At 33.5% G+C, this 25,480-nt stretch overlaps 1 protein-coding gene across 4 annotated transcripts in view; it reads left to right on the top strand.

The window, feature by feature from the left end:
- LOC121369722 (guanine nucleotide exchange factor DBS-like) overlaps positions 1–24,789 on the top strand; it is a 199,628-nt gene extending 174,839 nt beyond the window's left edge. For 2 of the 4 annotated variants that reach the window (XM_041494800.1, XM_041494779.1), the window contains 7 exons: positions 1,451–1,543; positions 3,485–3,563; positions 8,825–8,903; positions 9,946–10,144; positions 11,914–12,130; positions 17,143–17,296; positions 21,029–24,789. In XM_041494800.1, the coding sequence (XP_041350734.1) occupies positions 1,451–1,543; positions 3,485–3,563; positions 8,825–8,903; positions 9,946–10,144; positions 11,914–12,130; positions 17,143–17,288 (813 nt within the window). In that variant the 3' untranslated portion in view covers positions 17,289–17,296; positions 21,029–24,789. Of the gene's footprint in view, positions 1–1,450; positions 1,544–3,484; positions 3,564–8,824; positions 8,904–9,945; positions 10,145–11,913; positions 12,131–13,833; positions 13,859–17,142; positions 17,297–21,028 lie in introns of all 4 variants that reach the window. The other 2 variants (XM_041494792.1, XM_041494786.1) reach the window with 2 other exon arrangements.
- The last annotated feature ends 691 nt before the right edge of the window (positions 24,790–25,480 follow it).

Genomic DNA, 25,480 nt, shown 5'->3' with positions numbered 1-25,480 from the left:
ATCACTCTCCAAAATAAATTAAATAGGCAATGTAGATTGGATTTTGACTGGTACGTCTACCAATTGTCTATTAAACCAGTATTTTCCGATTCGTTCAACAAAGAGAAATACCATTTTAACGAATGCATGGAAGCCACTGTAATCTTTTAAATTTTTATTGTTTTAATAAAAGGACTTTCCTATCAGCTAAATGAGCTATGAAAACTGTTGATTTTTGTAAACAGTAGAAATAAATATAAATTTTACGTGTGCCGTTTGTTGAGTGTAACATGCTCTGTTTTTCACACTCATCAGATTGATATTACATGCGCTGTACGAGCGCAATCGCACCCACGCACCTTAAAAAGCAAGGTCTGCTGAAAGTTGTCATTCGAAAAACCTCTGAAAATTATGTCATTATGTCAGATGGGATATGATATCATGTAAAATGGTCATGGAAATGTGATTTATATGTACATGTATGTGTATTTTTAACTAAATCAGTTGCGTTGTTTGTAATTGTGATTTATATGTACATGTATGTGTATTTTTAACTAAATCAGTTGCGTTGTTTGTAATTGTGATTTATATGTACATGTATGTGTATTTTTAACTAAATCAGTTGCGTTGTTTGTAATTGTGATTTATATGTACATGTATGTGTATTTTTAACTAAATCAGTTGCATTGTTTGTAATTATAAGAATTATTTTATAATGTTTTGTAAATTTATCAGTGTATAACAGTCACAAATTTAGTATAAAATTACTTTGCTTTGCTATGCAATTTATACAATTTGTGACTGTTACACCCACCAAGAGCCAGTTTAATGACTCGATGGCCACTACACTGATATCTCTCTCACTGGCCACTAACATCTTACCACTAACCCTCTGTCCAGATAGCTGATATGTGTGCCCAGGACAGCGTGCTTGAACCTTAATTGGATATAAGCATAAAAATAACTACAAATGAAATGAACTGGCCTCGGTGGTGCAATGGTTAAGCCATCGGACTACAGGCTGGTAGGTACAGGGTTCGCAGCCCAGTACCGACTCCCACACAGAGCGAGATCTTAAGGACTCAATGGGTAGGCCTACATGTAAGGCCACTACACCCTCTTCTCTTTCACTAACCACTAACCAACTAACTACTCAGTAGCAGATCCAGGGGTTGTTTCAGGGGTCAGGATCCTCCCTTTTTGAAAACCGACCATAACCTTTAAGCTGTATAAGAGGCATGCTGTGTAAAAGGAGAGATCAGTCATCACATTTGGACCCCCACTTCCCTTTCAGAAATCCTGCATCCACGCCTGCAACTAACCCACTGTCCTGGACAGACAGCTCAGGATAACTGAGTTGTGTGCCCAGGACAATGTGCTTGAAACTGAATTGGATATAAGCATAAAAATAAGTTGATATGAAATGAATGAAATGAGTATAAACTGACCCGACTCCATTTCCTTGTCACAGCTCTCGCAGGTGGGCCTCACAGAAAATATCAAGGGAGACAAGAAGAAATTTGAGTTATGGCTACGAGGTCGTGAAGAGGTGTACACCATTCAGGTTTGGCAGTCTTTGTGTACATAACTACAATATTTAATATTATTTTTAGTCCTCTACTGGTCCAACCAGAGGGGAATATAGGTTTCATCTCCGTCCTTCTGTTTGTCTGTCTGTCTCTCTGTCCATCCGGTTGTCCCACATATAGTTTTCCGGATGTTTTTTTAAAGAAAGCTTTGAGATATTGACCTGAAATGTTGTGTATAGCTTTATCATGTACTGTTACAGATCAAGTTTGACTTTCACGGCGATTTCTTAACATTTGTGACACCAAATAGCTGATGTGTATTTTTGTGCTGGGGTGTCGATAAACATTCATTCATTCATTCATTCATTCATGGCGATTTGCCCATTTTTGACAAGAGTTATAGCCCTTGAACTAGGGACATATAAACAAATTCCAGACTTGTTTTGCAATGCCTGAAGATATTGATATGAAATTTTGTATACACCTTTATCACGTACTGTTACTGATCAAGTTTAACTTTAGTGGTGATTTACCCACTTTTCACAGAATTTAGGAGATAAGAAAATCATTTGAGTTTGGTAGGGGACATAAACATGTATATCATCATAATAGTGTATGTATTGCTTTAGCAGTACTCTCATAATGCTTATTAATTTCACTTTCATTTATTTATCTTAGGTGGGGGGGGGGTTTTAAATGTATTTTTTAGAATGAAACAAATTTTTTGATGTTTAATTTTCTTACATAGCTACAATATTTAATATTATTTTTAATTTCACTTTCATTTATTTATCTTAGGTGGTGGTTTTTTAATTTGTGTTTCAGTAACATATTCAATATTAAAAAAGAGTATTAAACAAAAGAGTCACTGAATACACAGTATATATAGCACAATTGATTACAACATGTATAGCCAGTGCACCACGACTGGTATATCAAAGGCCATGGTATGTGCTATCCTGTCTGGGATGGTGCATATAAAAGATCCCTTGCTACTAATTGAAAAATGTAGCAGGTTTTCTCTCTAAGACTATACATCATTAAACAAAACAATCAAACTTTACAACATGTACATGTACATTATGATTTAAGATACAAATATGAATATATTAATTTATAAAGAACTTGCATAACATCCAAATTTGGTATTTTCAGTATGTAAATAATTATATATATTTTCCAATAAAAACTAAATACACTTCATACATATACAGTTCATACATATAATACTTTGCTGTATTTAACACAGCTGCTCATAGCTTGAATTCATCGGGGTTTGCTTGAAAGAAAAACAGTATTACAGGATAACCCTTTAGTTTAATCGTGATGCATTAGTAGAGCCAATAAAATGGGACATTTGCTGTAGTAAAACCAACAATATACATGTATGTCAGCAAATAAAAAAATTCAATCCCTATTCTAATTTCAACTCTCTGGTGTTATTTTTAAATTTTTTATCAAGAAAGTTTGCAATAATGGTGTCATTAAATAGCCCAATAACTATTAGTAGTAACTTAATTTAATTTTGTAATTAAAGCCATTTCATCTTCTGTTATATATAAATAAAGCCTAACTATCTTCTAATATGTGATTTTCTGACCTCAGAACAATTCAATGATTCAGTATTTAACGAATTCCACATGCAGCATGTACACTAGCAAAGTTGTCTTCATCATGTCATTACTAAAATCCCACAGTTCTTAGCTATCCATAAGTTATATGTAGTTTGCCTTCCACAATGTGTTGCTGATAAATACAGGTTTCATAACCTCAGAAATTTAGCAGGGATGTAATCAGATTTGTTTTCATAAATGGATTGAATGAGAACATGAATTTAGTATATTGAGGCAACAGTGGCCTACCAGTAATAGTACATGTATGTTGAATAATGATTTTTGTTTGTAGATGTATACAGTATAAACACCTCCAGTATTTTTTGTATTTTTTGTATTTTGTATTTATTTTTTTGTTTTCAGGCCCCAAGTCTTGAAGTGAAGGATGCCTGGGTAAAGGAAATAAAGAAGGTTTTGTTGAACCAGTTTGATGATATAAAAGGTAAGCAGTTTTATCTCTTTATTCCTGTCCATTATGTACATATAAATATTTACATCTAAAAAGAATAGTGTATCCTATTTAATTTTGTTTTAAAACCAACATTTACAGAAGTGAAAACTCAACATACAAATGTACTAAAGTGACAGATTCTAGTTTTCAAACACCACAATGTATTTTTCACTATTACAACCAGAACCTTTTTATGCGAGTGTATATTGGAATGCCATTTAGACATGAATAATAAGTATTTGCTGTCTGTTGTTATTGTGTGTTTGTGTTTGTGTGTGTGTGTGAGTTTGTGTTTTGTTTTTAATTAATGAAATTCATGAACTTCCACACAGCACAAAAACAAGACAGGCATGTACAAATGTAACTGATCAAGTACATATCGAGGGGTTAGTGCAGGAACCCATTATATGATGAATTATACAAAAATGAGTTAATCACCATGTCAGCATCATGGGAATGTGTACTATCATTTTACAATGTCTCATTCAAATCAATCATTTATTTATGCTTTTATACATGAGAACCCAAACCAATTATCTTTTATGTCCATTTCCACAAAAGGGCAAAACCATGTTTTCAGCACTACCTTATTCTGTCTCTCTAGAATTTTGTAGTATTACTCATAGCTGACAGACATAACACATTAGCTCACAACACTGGATTGTTGTGGGCTGTAAACTGTCTGAGAAGATTGATCCTAGGTGCCATACCGCATGACACGCTAATGTCACATGCTAGCTCTAAGTGTTTACATCCAGCAATGGTGTTTTATGTAAACTATCTCTGGCTGGGTGTTTTGGCTTACAAAAAAATAACAATGCTGGCTAGAAGTAATTGTTTACGCATGACAATGACCAGTCCGTTGGTGGTAATCTGAGATGGACTGCCGACAATGGGGGTGGGGTGGGGGGGTGGGGGGCTGGAAGTTTGTAGTGGATAGACATCTGGAATGTGTGTGTGTTGTTAACTAGTTGCTGAATAAATGCCGGTTATGTAAATAGTTTAATCAGAAGTGATTGCAGAGTTCATTTAGTTCTACAGAAGAAACACGCAGTTGTGAAAATATTAACTGAACAGAGACATAGAGAAACTAGTTAAACAGGAATGTTGTTTTCCTTATTTTAGTCTGAATAATTACTATGTGTATTTGAGAAAAAATAATATAATTAAATTAATTTGCCGGGGGCAGGACATACAACTGTAGCCCAGTAGTAAAGTGCTGGCCTGGTGTACAATCAATCTAGGATCGATTCCTGTTAGTGGAATCATTGGAGTATTTCTCGTTCCAGCGAGTGCTTCACAACTGGTGTTACAGACCATGATATGTACTATCCTGTCTGTGGGATGATGCATATATTAAAGATCCCTTGGTACTAATAAAAAAATAGTTGCCCATTGTTTCCTCTCTAAAATATATTTGTGGTCATTAACTACATGTCTGACACCACATACCTGTAGCTGTGTTGAGTGTGTCATTAAATATAAAATTCCTTTCTTTGTTTGTTTGTTTCTATTTTTTTAAACATGGCTCCCATATGCAACAACCTTAGTTACAAACTATGGTCTAGCTATGTCTGTATTTTGTAGACAATTTGAATATTATATAAAAAATAAATTTAAGTTGCAATTTAAAATGAAAATGCCTGGGAATTGTTTATTGTAAAAAGGATGCCGGCCCAAAGATGATAAATGTTTTATAACCATACGCAATAAAATATTTTAATTTACTTCACATGGGAAATTAGTTTATATTATTTCGAAGACATCATCACAGGATTGTAACTTTTCTAGTCATTGTATATTTTATAGACATTATATAATATATGACATGTAGTTGAACATGAATTAGTAGATAAAGGTCACATACTTTTTCTTTAAATTGGAGTCCGTTCATGGTAGTTCATATTATAACTAATTGGTTAGAAGAAGCGACCCCTTTATATAAATGGCATAAAATAAATATGCATACTAATAATAAATATTGTTCATTATAGTAGTTGAAATGTATGCACATTCATATTTTCTGGGCTAAAATATCTAGATATTACTACATTAACTGGAATAATTGTAACATTTCAGATGTTCCAATGATGAGGGATCTCTGGTCATTACAACAAAGTGGTTACTGTTATTTAAATAAAATGTGTTTGTGTACATGTATATCATTCTTCGAGCGCATTAGACAAACATTATACTTAATCACGCACCAGCTCAATGCTGATGACGAATGCATTAAACTGTATTTAGATATTTTTTTACACCTGGTCTTATTGTACTTAATAGTATTCACTTTTATCATTATTATAACATCAATTTATTAAATATTTTAATCAACAGTGTTTATTCAATTAACAAATTAAAATGTTTTCAAAACATTGACAATCAAAACATGAAACTATACTTGAAAATGTCTTATTTTTAATCTACAGTATTTGCAATTTATATATGATAAGACTAGTAGAGTAGTTCATTCCTGTACATGCATGCAGTATATCACCCATGTCAGCATAGTTCAGTGGTACAGGTAGATGCGATGAGATATATGATTGATTGCCCTTAGTGGACCCATCGCCTTTTATCTTACTTCAACCAGTGCCCAAGACTGGTACATTAAAGATTGTGATAACTATGGTTTAAACAACTTCCAGATCAGGTTGCCGGGGTCTGGATTAAAAATTAACGTTGCGGAAAGACACTGGCTTAAGATGTGATAATAATCCAGCTCAGATTTCAAGATATCACTTGCCGGATTCGTTTCGAGTTGTGCTGTGTCATAGCCAGCTTTCTTTTGTAGATCCACATAGTCACGATCATGGCGTGACACACACACACCTTCCCACCTACGCCAAATTGAATTCTTAGGGGAACAAAAATAACAGTTAAAAGTTGATACATAATTATCCACAAGCACCAAATTCCTAGAGTTTGAGGATTTAAAAAAACCCAATGCACTGAACATGGAATATGTGATTTTATCAATTCATTAGCCATAGTAAAACACCTACCAGCCCTTCTCCTGTGTGTAATGTACACTGGTGCTAATAATACTACAAGTAGAACATAAAACCATAATCCAACATGACCAAAACACTTTTACAATCACTCTAATAATTAGCACGCAATTTGTGAAATATTTGTGCACATACCATGTTAAAACTATCCCAGTAAATTAATTCCATTTAATGTACAATTGCAATGCATCTACAGTTCACCTGAGATTGACATTTGTTTAAGACAAAATTTAAAAATACAAACTTTACTTTCTACAAAATTGGGGGTTTCTAATTAACACATTTATTTTATCTCAAATGCCACGAGACACCCTACGTTTTGCTGGTAAAATAAAATGCAAGGTACCACACGTTATATGTGTTGCCTGATAAATGTTTTATCACAAAATGTTTACATTATCAACAATGAAATGTAATTTTGTGAATTTGACTGTTGACCATTTGCGTTTCGCCTACAGTGTATTACTAAGAATAACACATGTTTGAGTTCCAGCGTCAATAAAATGTCGAGTTTTATTAGGAATCATTTTTGTCTGTTCAAGTATACATGTAGGCTAGAAGGCATTAAAAATATCATGTGCTGACGTGCCATTAAATATTTCTTTCCAATCCATGCCAATATTCAACTAGTCAATAAACCCTAACAGGGCATATATATATATATATAAATTATATATATATATATATATATATATATATATATATATATATATATATATATATATATATATATATATATATATATTAGGGTAGCCAGGATTGTTATTGGGGGTGGAGTGGAGATAGAGGGCACTGCTTTTACACATGTTATGGGGTGACATGCATTATAAAAGTTGGTATTGTGAAAAAAGAGGTCCTCTTGTGCCCAATCCCTGGCTACCCGGATACGCCAGTGCATATATGTGCAATTTAAAGTATATCAATCAATAGATTTTGGTTTCAACACGGGTACCTTTAGTAGTATTACTTGCATATTTAAAATGTACTCAACAAAATGAATTAAGGGACAGTAGAATTGTGGTAATTATTTGCTAATGTCATATTATTTTAGTAAGTTTTTATCACATATAACTTCTAAACATTGTTTCAGTAACATCTGACCTATGCTACATGCAAACATCTTACACACGATGAGATATTTGTGCATTTTTGTAAAACCTACGAAAATGCACATTCTGCTAGGAATCATTACACATTGATTGTAAATATATTTGTCATTTTATTCTCTCTAAATTGCTGTTTTAATCATTAAGTTGAATAACGTTTGTTTTAGAACATGTCAAAATGTAGACACTTTAGAACGAATGAAAACTTTTGAGGAAAAATGCCGAATATAGTTACTGGCCCTGTATTCATTTTGTTTTGTTAAATTACTGTGTATTAAAAATCATTAAACGTATTAACTTATTTTAACGGTTGATTATTAATTCAGTCAGTTGCTCAACACTACAGATGGAGCAGTTTACTCTGATAGCTTACATTTCGTATTTAATTAGTGTAATAAATATATATGTTATAACTGGTATGATAGCTTTCATTTCATGTAATAATTAGTATAACAAATGTATCTGTTATAACTGGTTTTAAGGCTTTGCTTTATTTGATAAATTGTTTTTCTAAAGTTGTTAAGAGCTTCTAGCAACCTGCTACAATACCAGGGAGCCCAATTCACCATCTCAGTGTAGGTTAACTCAGCTGGAAACACCCATGACCATTTCCAGTGTCTGCCATCAAAAGATAACTTGTTATTGTTTACAATTACTTCCTGCTGCCAGTACATTTCAAAGTATTAACAACACAGACCCAATTAGGTGTCTCAGAGCTGCGAAATTAAACGTTTACTGTATGCCACGTGGACTCACTGCAAGATAACATTATTCTTGATTTAGATTTCACACAATTTGTCACATATGCTGGACTGTAAGAAAAACTGTTTATAAAATAGCTTGCTCCAGCATGCTGGTTGGAGCTGTTTGTGTTCAAGTTCCAGGAGCCAGAATAAATTAAATAGTTCTTCATCAAATTACATCATGATTTATTATTATTAGCAGACAACACTTTTAAGGTTTATACTAAAACAAATAACTAAAGCAAAATATTTAGCAAAAATTAAGTTTCTGATTTTTAAGTGCATTCCAAAGTTTTCAGTGCAGTTTTCTCAGATTGAAGTGGAAAGGAGATAAGTGGTTCTGGCACTAACCCCTCGATATATATAAAGCATGGCATCGTTTTCTCTTTCAGTTGTACATACAACAACAAATCCCATATCAGAGGAGCACTTATCAAGTCACATGATGTCCCAGAATAACTCCATTAAAAGGTAAGAACAATATGCAAATCGAGCGAGATTATTTATTGGTCAGGTGTCATAAAAATAAATAATTATGTCATTGTGTGAGGACAAGTTTGAGAAAAATCATCCATTCTAATGCCTTCTGTCTACAAATTAAGTGTCATCATTGTTACAATGTGAACCGGCCTGGATGGCGTCGTGGTTAGGCCATCGGTCTACAGGCTGGTAGGTACTGGGTTCAGATCCCAGTCGAGGTATGGGATTTTTAATCCAGATACCAACTCCAAACCCTGAGTGAGTGCTCCGCAAGGCTCAATGGGTAGGTGTAAACCACTTGCACCGACCAGTGATCCATAACTGGTTCAATAAAGGCCATGGTTTGTGCTATCCTGCCTGTGGGAAGTGCATATAAAAGATCCCTTGCTGCCTGTGATTGATGAATCAATGTGCTCTAGTGATATAATTAAACAAAACAGAGTTTATTATTCTCTTTAGCACATCATGTGTCAAAAATGATCAAATGTTTGAAATTCAATAATCAATCCTTAATTAATTGATGTACTCTATTAAACAAAACAAACTTTTAATATTTGAACTTTAAAAACAGTTGGAGTTGTCTATAATCAAACATTTCTACATGTATTTACTTTCACTTTAGTATCGACAACTGGAGATCACAAAACGTGTGTGTGTGTGTGGGGGGGGGGGGGGGGGGTGTCAATAATCAAACATTTCTATTTACTTTCACTTTAGTATCAACAACTTGAGATCTCAAAACATGTGGGCGTGTCAATAATCAAACATTTCTATGTACTTTCACTTTAGTATTGACAATTGGAGATATCAAAACATGGGTGTGTGTGTGTGTGTGTGTGTGTGTGTGTGTGTGTGTGTGTGTCAATAATCAAACATTTCTATTTACTTTCACTTTAGTATCAACAACTGGAGATATCTAAACATGTGGGCGTGTCAATAATCAAACATTTCTATTTATTTTCACTTTAGTATCAACGACTGGAGATCTCGAAACATGTGGGCGTGTCAATAATCAAATGTACTTTCACTTTAGCATTGACAACTGGAGGTCTCAGCACTCTCTCAACAACAACACGACGGTTCCGATCGGTCTGGGTATGGTGTCGCCCATCGACTCCCCCTCCAGTCCCACCCAGGCAGTCGATTACGGGGATGACGAGGGATGGTCCAGTGGGGAGTTCTCCAACACGGATGAGGATGAATGCCCTGATCAGTATATTCCTAAAATAGAGGTATGTGGTCCAGTGGGGAGTTGTATGTATGTATATTTATCATCCACTAAAGGCTTTTGTAGGAGATATCGTTGGCACTATAATTTGCGATATCTCCTGCGGTATTCTCCTAGGAGATATCGCTTCTTTTGTTACGTCACTGGGTAGGTTTCAGCGCTAAACCTATCATTAGTGACGTCACGCCACTGTCGTTCTGCTAGTTAAAGGGACATTCCTGAGTTTGCTGCAATGTTTTATATGTGATCGACAAACAGAGACTTTTTAACGATTGTAATTACATATCAAATGTATTTTTCTGCATAAAATATTGTGGCTGTATATTAAACGTGTTTCTGATCTATCTGATATTTGTACTAGTTTAATTTTTCATTTTATTTCTTAAAATATGTTTTTTTTCGTACGTACAAAATTATTTGAAGACAAAATCCAGTTTGGGCTTCTTACAAATATTAAGACAACCAGAAACACATTGAATATACAGACACTGATATTCTAAACAAGAAAATATATTTATTATGTAAGTTTAATTGTAGAAATATTTTATTAGTCGGAAACATCTTACAATACAGCAAACTCAGGAATGTCCCTTTAATGAGTCTGCCGCTGCCAAATATAGTGATATTCAACCCACATTACTGACATTGTTTACAATTGTCGCAAATGAAACAAATGATAATGGATGATAAAAAGAATACCCCCCTCGTGTGTTGTGATATCATAAATTATCAGCACTCATTGATAAAAGTATAAAAATCATCTTGCTGATAAATTATATCATCACAAGACACTTGGGGAGTATTCTTTTTATCATCCATCCTCTATACAGTAAGCCTAAAATTTGGAAAATTGGAGGGCAATACCAAATAGCCTAGACCAAAGGAGATTTTTTTATGAATGAATAAATGAATGAATGAATGAATGTTTAACGACACCCCAGCACGTTTCTTTTATGAAGCATTATGGCCAGAAAGCTGGGCAACATGGCAAATTTCAACAAGTGTCATAATATAATAGAACAGCACCCATTTAAAATAAAGAAGTGTGAGGGGTTTCATGCTTTCATAATAAAACAATTAAGGAGTCACGTTCGAGTATGATAACCAGAGCCCGTGCTTATAAAACTGATAATTTATTTTTTAACTACATTCAATTTACTATGGGTCTAAATAAAAATAGAAATTACTATATGAGCTTATGTGTCGTACTGATTTTATGAAATGAGTGTCAGGATTTTTGTATTGTCTGAGCGAGGGCGAGGGTAATATATAAATCCTGACACGAGTTTCGTAAAATCAGTACGACACACACATGCAAGCGTAATAAAAATTTTATTATCCATATTATTATTGTTAATTTTTATGAAGAACAAGGACCGTCTCAAAATGTTTCAACCACAACTAGATGGAGATGGCGAAATGATGTCATATTGCACATGCAAAGTCTGAGCTAGGACTGGGAAAAACAGCATCATGTTATGACGTCGCTTCCCAAAATTATGTCATTATACTTCTTAATGATTATTATTATTAACTTGGTTATGTTGAACCATGTGGATAATAATGTTATGTATGTACTCTTTTCACTACATATTAATAAAATATTGAAAACAAATACATGGAAAAAAATAGGTTTGATGCTTTTTTCTACGTAGTATTGAGTTCTGTGAAACACAATTTTTTTCTTTTAGGCCCCACATTCGGAAGAGTTTTGTGTGTCTGTATAACTATGTACCTGTTGACAATAAATTGTGTTTTTTTCTTTGTTTTCAGCCAGCATTCAGAGAACATTTTGTGTCGCTAGGTGACTACGTACCTGTTGACAGCAATGAACTTGGTTTTGCTGAAGGTGATGTGTTGGAAATTCTACGTGTCGGGACAAATGGTTGGTGGTACGCAAAACATTTATCAAACTATGAAGAAGGCTGGGTTCCGTCGACTTACCTCGAATCTGCTTCACAGCGGGTTTCTCCTTCAATATCCAGTTCAGGTGAGAACTGTTTACCTGTTACATATCTTGATATTAGATATGTAAATTATTTACCAGTCAATATACCTGTTATATATTTTGGTATTAGATGTGTGAATTATTTAACTATTGAATATTTTGATATATATTAGAATTACTTACCTGTTAGATAGTTTAGTACCCGGTATTAAAATTCAAATTATTTAGCCATTGGATATTTTAATGTTATATATTAGACTTATTTACCTGTTAGATTTGTTTATATTAGATATGAGAATTATTTACCCTTTATATATTTTGACATTTGAGGAATTATTTACTTGTTAAATAGTTAAGTTAAATATATTTTCAAAATTAATTTTTAAACATTAAAACATTTTACCATTTCAGTTTTATACTTCTTTGGTTGACACACCATCAGCTGTTTCCAATTAATAACAATATATATAAAATCTATTCATGAACTCAGTGGTTGAGTCCATTCAGTTTAGTTTTTCTGTTATTTCCCATTCCATCCAGCATTTAATTATTGGTGTATCAGATTTTATGGTATGTGTGTGCTGTCCTGGCAGGGGGAGTTCCCTAGCTGGTTGCTGAATACACAAAATACTCAATATGGCAGTAACAGATTTCACCTCGTCTATAGCAGACGCCATCTTTCTAAAGTTGAAAATGTGTTAACTTTTTATCCAGATATTCTTCTCTTTGGTTAGTATAAAAGTTCACACAACAAACAAGATGTTCAGAGTTATTTTTCACCAAGTTTATTTTACTTTTATTTCACATTTGAAATATTAAATTTTGTTTTGACATTTGCACATTTAATTTATTTTCATTTTAAATTCTTGGTGGTGTTGCGGGTAAAATTATAATGCATAGATGTATCAGTAGCATTTTTGCACACATCAAATATGTGATTTAAACATTGTAGTGGAATTCTGTATTCTGTTAAACAAGCAGTAGAATATGTGCACTTTCCAGGTACTGTGTCAACAGTAATAGTGCACATTATTTTCACCAACAACAATACAGTGCACTTCATGTTTTAATGGTGATAACAGACTGCAGGTTGAGAAACAAATATGTGTGCTTCAAATTAGAATGGTGATATCAATCTGCAGTTTGAGAAAGTAATGTTAGCACTTCACATTTTAATGGTGATATCAATCTACAGTTTGAGAAAGTAATGTTAGCACTTCACATTTTAATGGTGATATCAATCTACAGTTTGAGAAAGTAATGTTAGCACTTCACATTTTAATGGTGATATCAATCTGCAGTTTGAGAAAGTAATGTTAGCACTTCACATTTTAATGGTGATATCAATCTACAGTTTGAGAAAGTAATGTTAGCACTTCACATTTTAATGGTGATATCAATCTACAGTTTGAGAAAGTAATGTTAGCACTTCACATTTTAATGGTGATATCAATCTGCAGTTTGAGAAATTAATGTTAGCATTTTAATGATGATATCAATCTGCAGTTTGAGAAAGTAATGTGTGCACTTCACATTTTAATAGTAAAAGTAAACTGCACTTCAAAGATTGTGGCCGGGTCAGCTGAAAATGTTTTGTTGCAAAGAATGCCTTATTATTTAATTAGTTTTGTGAGTGTTGGATACCGAGAGGAAACGTTCCACTTGTAAACGTTTCTAGGACAGCCTGTACAGGAAGATGTGTGTATAAATGTTATTTTAATTTTAAAATGTACATTTTCTATCAGGTTGGATGACCTAGCTAGCATTGTGGTAAGTGAAAGACAGTGGAAGATGCTAATAGAACATTAAATTTATAGGTGATGGACTTGTAGATTTTAATCAGAGATTTTCATTATTGCCTTCGCCATTTTTAACAACACTATAGATTCAACAAATAAATAATTTATAATCAGCTTTTTATTTCTGTACAATATTTAGAACTAGCTTTCTTGTCATAGTCATTTTATCTATTTTGATTGCCATTTGAAAAATTTAATTAAAATTTATAATAATGGTGGTAATTTTTAAGCTAAACAATCTTAACTTTCATGTGCTGGAATATTTTAAGGTGGAGAAAATGCTAGGTTCTCTATCACAATTAATGGTTAAAATCAATAAATTCAAATATTTTTTTTATTATATATTTTTTTATTATTACTTTTTTTTAATTTAAAATAATTTAAAAACTACATTAAATTAATGTTATTGCTTTTAACAAACAATGATATATTCTTTTGAAAGCTTATATCCAATAAAAACTACAGAAATTATAACATAAAAATTAGATTTAAAAAAACAACCCAACTTCTATAGCATCTGCTGTTAATCATATCTAGCTACTTCCTTACTAATATTGGGTTATATTATTGTATTTCTGAAGCATATACTGACACATTACTGCAAAAATTGTAACATTTTGGTCTATTTTTACCTTCAACATTGCCAGTTAAACAATCATATACATGTATCTCGTTAATATTATACTAATATTGCAGTATATTGCGCTATTACTGTAGAAATTGTAACGTAATTAAAATATAAAAAACCTTACACATTGCCATGCAGCTAATCCAGGGCTCGAACTTAAGAATTTGTCTCCCACGGCAATTTTAAAAAGAATTGCAATGGGTGAAACAGTCCTCCGACGGCAATTATGATCCTGCCTGTGGCAGGTTTTTTAAGAGTGACATTTGCAGCAAATAAACATGACTGAAAGGCTATCTTGTTATATGTAGACATCTTTTAAAGGAACATTCATGAGTTTGCTGCACTTTTTAAGATGTTATCGACTAACATAGACTTTTAACGATTGTAATTGCATATCAAATATATTTTGCTGCATAAAATATTAGTGGCTGTATATTAAACGTGTTTCTGATCGTTCTAATATTTGTACTAGGTTATATTTCATTTTATTTCTTAAAATATTTTATTTTCGTACGTACGAAATTATTTGAAGACAAAATCCAGTTTGGGCTTCTTATAAATATTAGAACTACCAGAAACACATTGAATATACAGACACTGAAAATATATTTAATATGTAAGTTTAATTGTAGAAATATTTTATAAGTCGAAAACATCTTACAATGCAGCAAACTCAGGAATGTCCCTTTAAATGTGCAAATGTTAAATATTGGCAGATAATGTACACCAGGTGTATACATTTCACCATTTTTGAGGAGCTTTGCCGATGACACAAAAGTGCCATCGGTGATGCTCTCTACCTACGGCAATTTATATCTCAATGATGGCAATTGCCGTCTGTGCCACTGTTAGGTTCGAACCTTGTAATTGATCATATCTAGTTAATATACTAATATTGCAGTACATTGCGCTATTGCTACAGCTTGCTGGCACACTGCAGTCTAGATGCTTGTATACAATGCCTAACAAAGAGAGAGAACTAAGCCATTACTAAACCATTCCTAATCTAATATTGTGGTTGATGCTGGTTACACGATGTAACCAATGTATTTGTTGAGAGAATGCAGATTGTGCAATCTGAATTTTTCTGGTGTTTTTCTTTTCTTCTTCTGTATTTGTTAAATGGAAAAGTTTCAATCAGAGTTGGTAACATAATTCACTGTTCTTGACAGCCATGTTCAAGGAAGCAGTTTAGACAGTAGTTTCTTATAACTAGTCTGTTTTAAACACAACTGATGACAGCTTTATGAAAGTGCAATGCTGTTTAGAATGCATTTGGAAAGTATATGGTTATTTTGGTGTGCATTCTGTTTTCCAGTTTTTCCCGTGTGCAATTATTTCTACATAGGGGTGGGACGTAGCGCAGTGGTACAGCGCTCGCTCGCTGTGTGGTCAGTCTGTGATCCATCCCCAACAGTGGGCCTATTGGGCTATTGCTCGTTTCAGCCAGTGCACCACGACTGGTATATCAAAGGCCGTATTATGTACTACCCTGTCTGTAGGATGGTGCATATAAAAGATCCCTTGCTACTAATCGAACACATTGAAATTTACGAGAATTACAGGTTCATATACATGTACTTGTAGCATTTGTAGTGTCACAGAATTGAGTGTTTGTAATCAAGTAAACCTACACTAATAGTAAATACAAACTAACCATAACCCTGATTTGCATTTCTTTTCGTGTTCAGTATTCAGTAGTTCATATAGCATGGGAGTTTTTTTAGTTTGATAAATAGGTTGATTTATTAAAACATCAGTTGAGAGAAATTACATTTTGAAATGAGTGCCAGTATCTTTGTGTAAATGGCCATATATGGCTGGCATGGTGACTTCTTAGTTTGAATGTTCCCCAAAAAGATATATCAAACGTCTGTTTTTTAATTCCAGTTCACATATATATTTACTTTTATCACAGGTCTGCTTGGGTTGTAGAATCAAACTCCCTCAGTGGATCTATTAATGTTTTCCCCATTCCAACCAGTGCCCCATTGATACATCTAATATCATGGTACATGTATGTGCTATCTTGTCTGAGGAAAGTCCATATCATGCATTGATCCGTTGCTACTATAGTGGGAAAATGTAACCAATATTCTTGAGTGCATGGTGCAGGGCTTCAAGAAGTTTTACAAAATCCACTAGCCATGGGATCAGTGATTTTAATATTTTAATACCCCCAATTAAAAATTCACTAGCCTTACTTTACTTAATACAATCTTACTAATAGTAATAATCGGATATGCTACCTAAAGAGGAAGAGACAGATTAAAACACTAAGATTGGAGGCAGGATATCCATATTTACAAAATACTTAAATGCAGCATTTGACCCAAAAAAAATCACTAGCTGTCGGGCATGGCAATATTAGTTATTTACTAGCCCAACATTGAATATCACTAGCCATGAGAGTGGGGCTTCCATAATTTAGAAGCCCTGATGGTGTCATTAAAGAAAATAAAAGAAACTTTTTACTGCAATTTCATTTCGTTTTTATTTTACTGGACATTTCTGGAACCCTTTATCATAGGAAGTGTCCACTGCAAGCATTATAAACTGTTCCGTTAACAAGCGCTTTTTGCTCTGTCAAATGTGCTGTTCTGAACTTGTGTGTTTTGTCTCTCAAGCTGTAGACGAACTCACAGCAGATGGGGAAGAGGGAATCATTTCATGCACTAACGATTCCCCTCTAGTGCCTAAGGGGGAGGAGGGGATCAAGTCTCCTGAGGAGGCGACTCCTACGGTTGACCTCGCTCCTGACCCCAGCTCCTGACGGTGGAGGTGAGGGATGCACGCATGTGTAGATGTGTAGTGGTTCAAGCATGCTGTGACTGGCAGAACAAGTAGACATTTGGTCGTTCGCTGTCCGCAGTCTTATTACACTCTGGTTGTAGATGTTTCAGTACTTTTCGTGTTATAGTTCAGCTGTGATTGACAAACCATAGGGTGTTTTTGAGTTTCATCTTTTTAATAGTGTCTTTATTTTTTTTTAATATATAAAACTGTCAGTTTTATAGTTTTAATGTTAATTGTTTTTTAAAAGGTGGAAATTAAGGCATGTACTTTTACAAGCTTGAATGGTATATACATGTATGAATAATGATGTATAAATTTCATACTGTTTATATTTTATTTACTTACGATTGAAAAACCCCCATTTAAATGAATTAATTTTGTTCGAAAGTTATAGAGTACATGATGTATAAGCATGCATATTTTTCAATTTAAAAAAATTTAAAATTAAAGAGAAACGTTTCTTAGAATTTAATTTTTTTTTAAATATATAAATAATTTGATTTTGCATGCTTTAAATTTATATTAGAAGGGCAGATCGAGAAATTTTATTTTTAAAATGATTTCTTAAATGGTCTTATGGTTGATCATTAAATGAATACCTGTAGACAACTACAGGCCATCACTCTCAATACCACACTGTTAAAGGTGCTGTATCTTCCGCAATAGCATGTGGTAAAATGAAAAATATATCAAATAATAAAAAATATTCAGTTATATTTGCTTGTTGTAAATCTTGTAATAATAGTCATTTTTTCTCGATCTAGTTTGTACAGTATACTAAAACAGTTCTTTGCTTCTTATCTAACATGCATTTCCATTTACTTTCTAGTATTAGGTAGTATTACATGTTGCACTAAAAGTAATACCTACTATATTTTATAGTAAAGTAATACAAGAATAGAAGAAATATTTTATTTGTTGAATGACATCAGTGAACAGACACAAATCAAGGATTACAAAAGTAGAAGAAATGACTTTAATTATCCCTTCCCAGAAGAAAGGGGAGAAGTTTTAAGAAATGGGCAAAGTGAACATTTATCAGTACATTTTTAGTAGCAATAATATACACTTTGTGCTAATTGTAATATTTTGTTATGAAATACTACTACTTTCGGTAGTGAAATTTAAGAAAGCAATTTAATATTTCCATCAAAATATAGCACATGTAGTATTAACTAACTGAGGTCCAAAATATAGGCATATAGTACATGTAGTATTAACTAACTGAGGTCCAAAATATAGGCATATAGTACATGTAGTATTAACTAACTGAGGTCCAAAATATAGGCATATAGCACATGTAGTATTAAATAACAGGTCCAAAATATAGGCATATAGCACATGTAGTATTAACTAACTGAGGTCCAAAATATAGGCATATAGCACATGTAGTATTAACTAACTGAGGTCCAAAAATATAGGCATATAGCACATGTAGTATTAACTAACTGAGGTCCAAAATATAGGCATATAGTACATGTAGTATTAACTAACTGAGGTCCAAAATATAGGCATATAGCACATGTAGTATTAAATAACAGGTCCAAAATATAGGCATATAGCACATGTAGTATTAAATAACAGGTCCAAAATATAGGCATATAGCACATGTAGTATTAACTAACTGAGGTCCAAAATATAGGCATATAGCACATGTAGTATTAACTAACTGAGGTCCAAAATATAGGCATATAGCACATGTAGTATTAACTAACTGAGGTCCAAAATATTATGGCAACTTCACCTTCTCACTAAAGCTAACAACTCCACGACTTCAACTAACTTTTGAGGAAAAAACCCACACATCATTTTGCAGGGTAGATTAGTGCCAAACTGTAGTTTAAATGAATCTTCCTAAGATTTAAGGATTGTCTGTGATTTCATTTGCAAACTGTGTGAATCTGGCAAGCCGTTCTGACATAAGTTTGTGGATGAATATTTTTTGTTCATACCCAGATGAACATAAAAGAAATAACAGACACTAATTAATTTTGAGACGTGCTTAGTAATAATAGCATTAAAAGTTTATATTTTATTTTGAATTATTTTTTTGGTTAAAACAATAACACTCAGTAAGACAAATTACCAATATAAAATGACGTCATCAGGTATGACGTTCCCTGACGACGTAATTTTCACATTCATCGAGAATAGGAACAAACTCCCGTTGCTACAGCTGGATCAATTAGATGACGTTATATTGTAATGAATGTAACCGATATTTAATTACATGATTGATTAAATGCAAAGACACATGACGGTAATGTGAAAGATTTAGTGTGATAACCAACTGAACAATATCCATTTTTTTAAAACATACATTCTTCTGTAACAGCATTTAAACTACTGCATCCAAGTGTACAACAGAAATAAACCATTGTGATCTTTTGAGTAGGTTCACTACTGAACATGTTTGAGTTGATCTTTAGTCATTATTTTCTAAGGAAAGTGTAACAGACTGAAGAGTATTTCAGAGGTATATGTAGCTACCGTAATGGTTTTTTGCAGGTGCACAGCTGATATTAAGCATTCATTTATTGTTAACATTAAACATTATACTTGTACATTTAATTATAGTTGTGTGCTATTTTGTGTGGGAAAGTGAATATGAAAGATGTAATTCTGTAGCAGAGGCCCCCAAAAGTGAAGTGTACCGGGGCTGGAACTATTACATTTGTCACTATGGTGGAAATTAATCTCTGGGGTGCAGAGTTCACAAAAATATAAGATGACATTCTCTAAAGTTGGTGCGAACAAGATGGCAGCAATTTTCCGAAATAACAGCCAGTCCATCAATAAAATTATATATAACACTTAGAAATGTGATCTTGGTGTCAAAACTGATGTTTATAAAAACTGTTTGTACTACTGTCAGATAATTGGTTGTCAAACAGTTAAAATGACTGACTAAAATGGTGATTTTTTTAATATATGAAAATCTAATAATTTGTGTTCAAAGACACTTTTTATGTTACATATGAAGTGTTGGTCTTTTCCTTTTTTATTTATTTATTTTATTTTATTTTTTTAATTTTTTTTGGGGGGAAGGGGCTATTCGGTAAGAAGTTATTTTGTAGCAGCAGTGAGTCTTTTCACTCGGTGTCTAGATGAAGTGTCAGAATAACCATACATGTATTTTAGAAACCATAGGCAAATATACAGCTAAGATGTCATTAAACATTCCTTTCCTTTTACAGTTGGGTAAATGGCTGGGGAGGAAGGGTGTTGCAGCCTCCATGTCACCATGCAGGGGTGTGTGCAGGAATTTTAGCAGGGTGGGGTCTACACTGTGGTGACGAAACTTTATAGGGGGTGTCAAGTCATGCTTCTCCAGAAAATGTATTAAGAAAAAAGAAAATTTGCTTGAGCAGGAAAGAGTTTCAATCTCCAAAACCCTCCTGCTGCACATGCACCTGCCATGGCAGCTGTGGCAATTCATATAATACAAACTTGAAAGGAAAAGAATGTTAATGACATATGAGCACAGTTTAAACAATGCCTATTTGATGTTTTAACACAAGGTTATTTCGTCATTTTATTGATATAGATAGAAATAGTGGAAACTGCCTCACAGACTACTTATACTGTTAAAGCAGCAATGTATCTTTTATATGCACTTTCCCATAAACAGAACAGTATATACCACTGATTTTTATCAATGTATGCAGTCTGACTAAAATATCCACCTTTCATTGGATTGTTGTATTTGTCTTTCAGAATCGTTTGGCGGCAGGGACTACTACCACAGCCGAGCTAGTTTGGCCAGCACGAGCACCACCAACAGTCCAGAGGAGACAACTGTCTGAAATAAAATGTCATTGTCAGATCGGTTTTCTTGTGAAGACCATTCAGAACCGTCATTGCTACAACTGCAGTCGTCTGATCCTTGAGCATTCAGTGATGTTTTGCTATGAAAACAAGACAGTTATCCTCATCTTGATCAATTGCTGTCTGTCTACATTATTGTTATGGGAATAAGAATTTTCACAAGTGTCATGGCTGCCTCCAAGCATCTGCACCTTGAGCATTCACTGGCGTTTTGCCATGGAAACGAGAGTTTTCAGAAAATGATAACTTTATCTTGGTGAATTGCTGTCTGCCAGGATCTGAATCACAGAGAACTGGAATGTCTGTAAACATTATTGTTATGGGAATAAGAATTTTCACAGGATGTGATCATCATTTCAGAGAAGCTCAAACATGCACTGTTGATGTCGTCAAGAAAGGATTGCTTGGGATCTACAATTTAATCTGACCAGAACTGAAACAAACAATGTCCTGCAGACATGATGAAAACGTACTATGAACATTTGTTACTTTGATGTTAAAAGTAGGATACAGCAATCTCAAGGCATGACATGAAATATTCTGGAGAATATTTCAAGAAGTCTGGTCATCTCAATATTTATAGACATTCTTTTAATTCTTCCTAGGACATATTAAATAATCATGTGGAAACAATAACCTTTTAGCCAGAATGTATAGTCAGTTCAAGCATTTAAATATTTCTTTGAAAATAACCAACAAAGCTTAAGTTGATCATTCTTAGACATAACCAACATGAAGAATGATGTATGACCTTTCATCTCTTACCTCAGTATGATTTGGATGAGTTTGTGGGCAGCATCAATAACTGGTCTCTTCATCAGATACTGTTTGTTTAAATGCTGCTGCCATGGAAAGAAAAAACTATACAACCTTTTTGATGTCATTTCATTGCACTTTGGATAAGTTTTTGGGTAATATTGATATTTGGCCATCTGCATGGAAATCCAGGAAGATCAGAAGCTGTCTCAGTACTCTTCTGCCATTGAAAAGATATATATGACCTTTTTATCTCTTACTTCGGTTAACTTGGATGACTATGTGGATCACATTGATTGTTTGTCATCTTCAGAGATATTCAAGAAGATCAGATGCTGTTTCTATAGAGATTCTACTGTCATAGAAAGACGTGTTTTGACTCTTCAGTCTAGCTGTTATTTTACATCATCTTTGGGTGATTATTGAATAAACATTTCAGTACATGGTAATCTCCATAGTTACCTGACAGATGGCCAATGAAAACTGATTGGTAGTTCCTGTAGACGTCACTGCCATGCTGTGTATTCAGGACATAAGCTAGTCATGGATTTGTTCCTGTCATTTTGCTCCCCCAACTTCTATATGTCTTGGGGTCTTATAGTTTGTCTGTGTGTTTGTCTTTCAGTACTCTTGTGATCGATTCTTAGTTTTAATAATGTGTACAGATGTTCTGCCAACATAAGATGTATACATTCTTTTATATAATAATTCAGAAACTTGCAACTTATTGACTTTCAGTATGACTCTGAGAATAACAAAGCAGTGATTCGAAAAGAAATTCACATGATCTGTGTATTTGTGTATTATATTATGGAAATGCAAACAATATACAATACACAATCCAACAGCAAAGTCAAATAAATGTCTGTGTATCTATACTGCAATCACTGTATACAAATATATTGGCAGATAATGATCATTAGATACATTTCTGTATTTTCGGACACTGACCAAAAATAGAGCTTTTTGGAATTAGTTATGACCAGCAAAGGAATAGTGTATTGTTAAGTGTAGGTACTTATTATTTTATTTCCAGTTGGTGGGTTTGGTTTTTCAAAAACATTTTGTAGACAATATTTGTTTTAAAAATAAGAAATAAACTGTTGTTATTTAAGAATTATTTTGTGTTGGTGTATAGATATTGTAGTTGATAAGGCATTCAACATGCATAAGCTTACTACTCAACAAAATAGTAAAGTTAAATTGTGTAATAAAATGGTTAATTTCATTAATATTTCGAAGTATATAGGATTGCAGGATAAATAACATAGCCAGTTACTATAGGTTGTCAGTTGAGTTTATTGTTGTGTTCTAAATTGTCCAAACTTATCCCTTATTTTCATCTCTGCTAGTTTTATCTGTATACATATATTTTTTACTGTTTTCATTTTAATGAAAATACCAAATCATGAATTATTTTCACAGATGTTTGTTTTTAATGTCAGTTTATAATGGCTGTTATGGTGTTTTGCCAATGCAATTTTTTACAGAAGCCAAACTAGAGCTAAGAATTGCTTGGTGTATAGACAAATTAAGACTACAGTTGGCCGTCTACATTGCGTAATCATGCAATTAATGATTTTTAGATTGCTTTGAAATTTGTTTTAAAAATATTTTTAAGGATAACAGTTACTGATCAGTTGTATTTATCATAGCTGTGATAAGTGATTTATTGATCAGCTGGTAAATGGTGTACTTTTCAACTGTTAAATGATGTATTTACATTTCAGATTGAAATAGCCTGCCATGCAGCTAGTCTCATGTGTTGAGGTTTTAGGATTGTGAAATATTTTAGAGTCAATGTGACTCAGAATTTAAAATTGGGAATCATGTATATTTACTACCAAAATTCAGAAACAGTATATATATATATATATATATTCAGTACATGTATCATAACATGTTCAAGAGGTCCCTTTCTAGAATTATCATTACCCCCTCCCTCCATCCCGTATTGGAAATCCTAGATCCACTCTTGTATTTATCACCTGGTCAACATTAGCTATAAATATTACTTCTGCCATAATAATCAGATGAAAATGCTTAAACATATTTTAATGATTGTGTTACCTATATATGAGAATCTCGTGATGTTTATTTATTAACCACATTTTGTACAGGTATATGTTACAAATAGTACCCTGTGTTTGTGTTGCCACAGTAATAATGGTCTGATTCCTTTTTACCTTGGATTTGGTGCACTGTGTGAACAGAGCACGTTATATTTACCTCAGTTCTTATGCAACCTACTTTACATTCCATCTTCGTTATGTTCTCCTTGTCAAAACAAAACGGAACTACTTGAGTGATCGCTACTACGTTGACCACTCATAATCGTAGTAATATAAATGTTCAGTGTTCGTGGCTTTTAATACTTTTATCTAATCATGTATAAGAAGTATTTGTGAGAACTTAGAAATCCGTTGTCAGCTGCTTGCTCTTTTTAGTATACACCTGGAAATTAATTTACCACCACCTGAATTTATATTGCAGCCAAAATGGTGCCTAGAAGTACGCGTAGTTGTCGGTACCAACATGGTTTAAATATGATATTAAGAGCTTTTGCATATTCTGTATCTTCTGAGTATGTACCGAAATGATGTGAATAAATTACTCAAGAGAAGCACATCTGTGTGATTGCAGCTCCATAGTTAATTACCACACCATATATTTTCATGTGAATTAATGGAGTCTATCTTTTACCCTAGAATACATTAAATATTGGTCTAATGACAGCTAGTGAATGTCATCACAGGTGTACTTAATCTAAAAAGGGGGCGGGATGTAGGTCAGTGGTAAAGCGCTCGTTTGATGCATGGTGAGTTTGAGATTGATCCCCATCAGTGGGACTATTGAGCTATTTCTTGCTGGTATATGTAAGGCTGTGGTATGTGCTATCCTGTCTATGGGATGATGCATATAAAAGATATCTTGCTACTAATGGAGAAATGTAGCAGGTTTCCTTTTTTAGACTATCAAAATTACCAAATATTTGACATCCAATAGTTGATGACTAATAAATAAATGTGCTCTAGTGGTGTCCTTAAACAAACAAACTTTTTTATTCTAAAAAGCTCTGACCTGTGCTAGTTCTGATTTAGTACAGTAAACTAGTGTGGGAGTGGCAGTGCTCTTTGTGACAGTACAAGGGTGATGAAATCTCTAGTATGGGAGTGGCAGTGCTCTTTGTGACAGTGCAAGGGGATGAAATCTCCAGTAAACTAGTATGGGAGTGGCAGTCCTCTTTTTGGGCAGTGCAAGAGTGATGAAATGTCCAGTAAACTAGTCTGGCAGTTCTCTTTGTGACAGAGCAAGAGGGATGAAATATCCAGTAAAGGATCTCCTTGTGATTGGCTGTCCTATAGAGATTCATGGCTTCAACGACTATTTTACCAAATGCCCATTCGAGATACAGCCCTGCATGATCATGTATTACAGTTTTGTCATTCTGATTACTTGCTGTCAATCTTCTTAATTATCCTCTGTATACAGAATGTTTCTGCAAAATGGTCATAATTACTTGCAAAGTATAAAGTTAAAAAAAGTTAAAAGTTTGTTTTGTTTAACAATACCACTAGGGCACAT

Source organism: Gigantopelta aegis, chromosome 1, assembly GCF_016097555.1.
Source record: "Gigantopelta aegis isolate Gae_Host chromosome 1, Gae_host_genome, whole genome shotgun sequence".
In the NCBI taxonomy this organism is placed as follows: Eukaryota; Metazoa; Mollusca; class Gastropoda; order Neomphalida; family Peltospiridae; genus Gigantopelta; species Gigantopelta aegis.
Note: the sequence above shows the minus strand (reverse complement) of the source record. Positions and strands in the feature narration are given on the sequence as shown.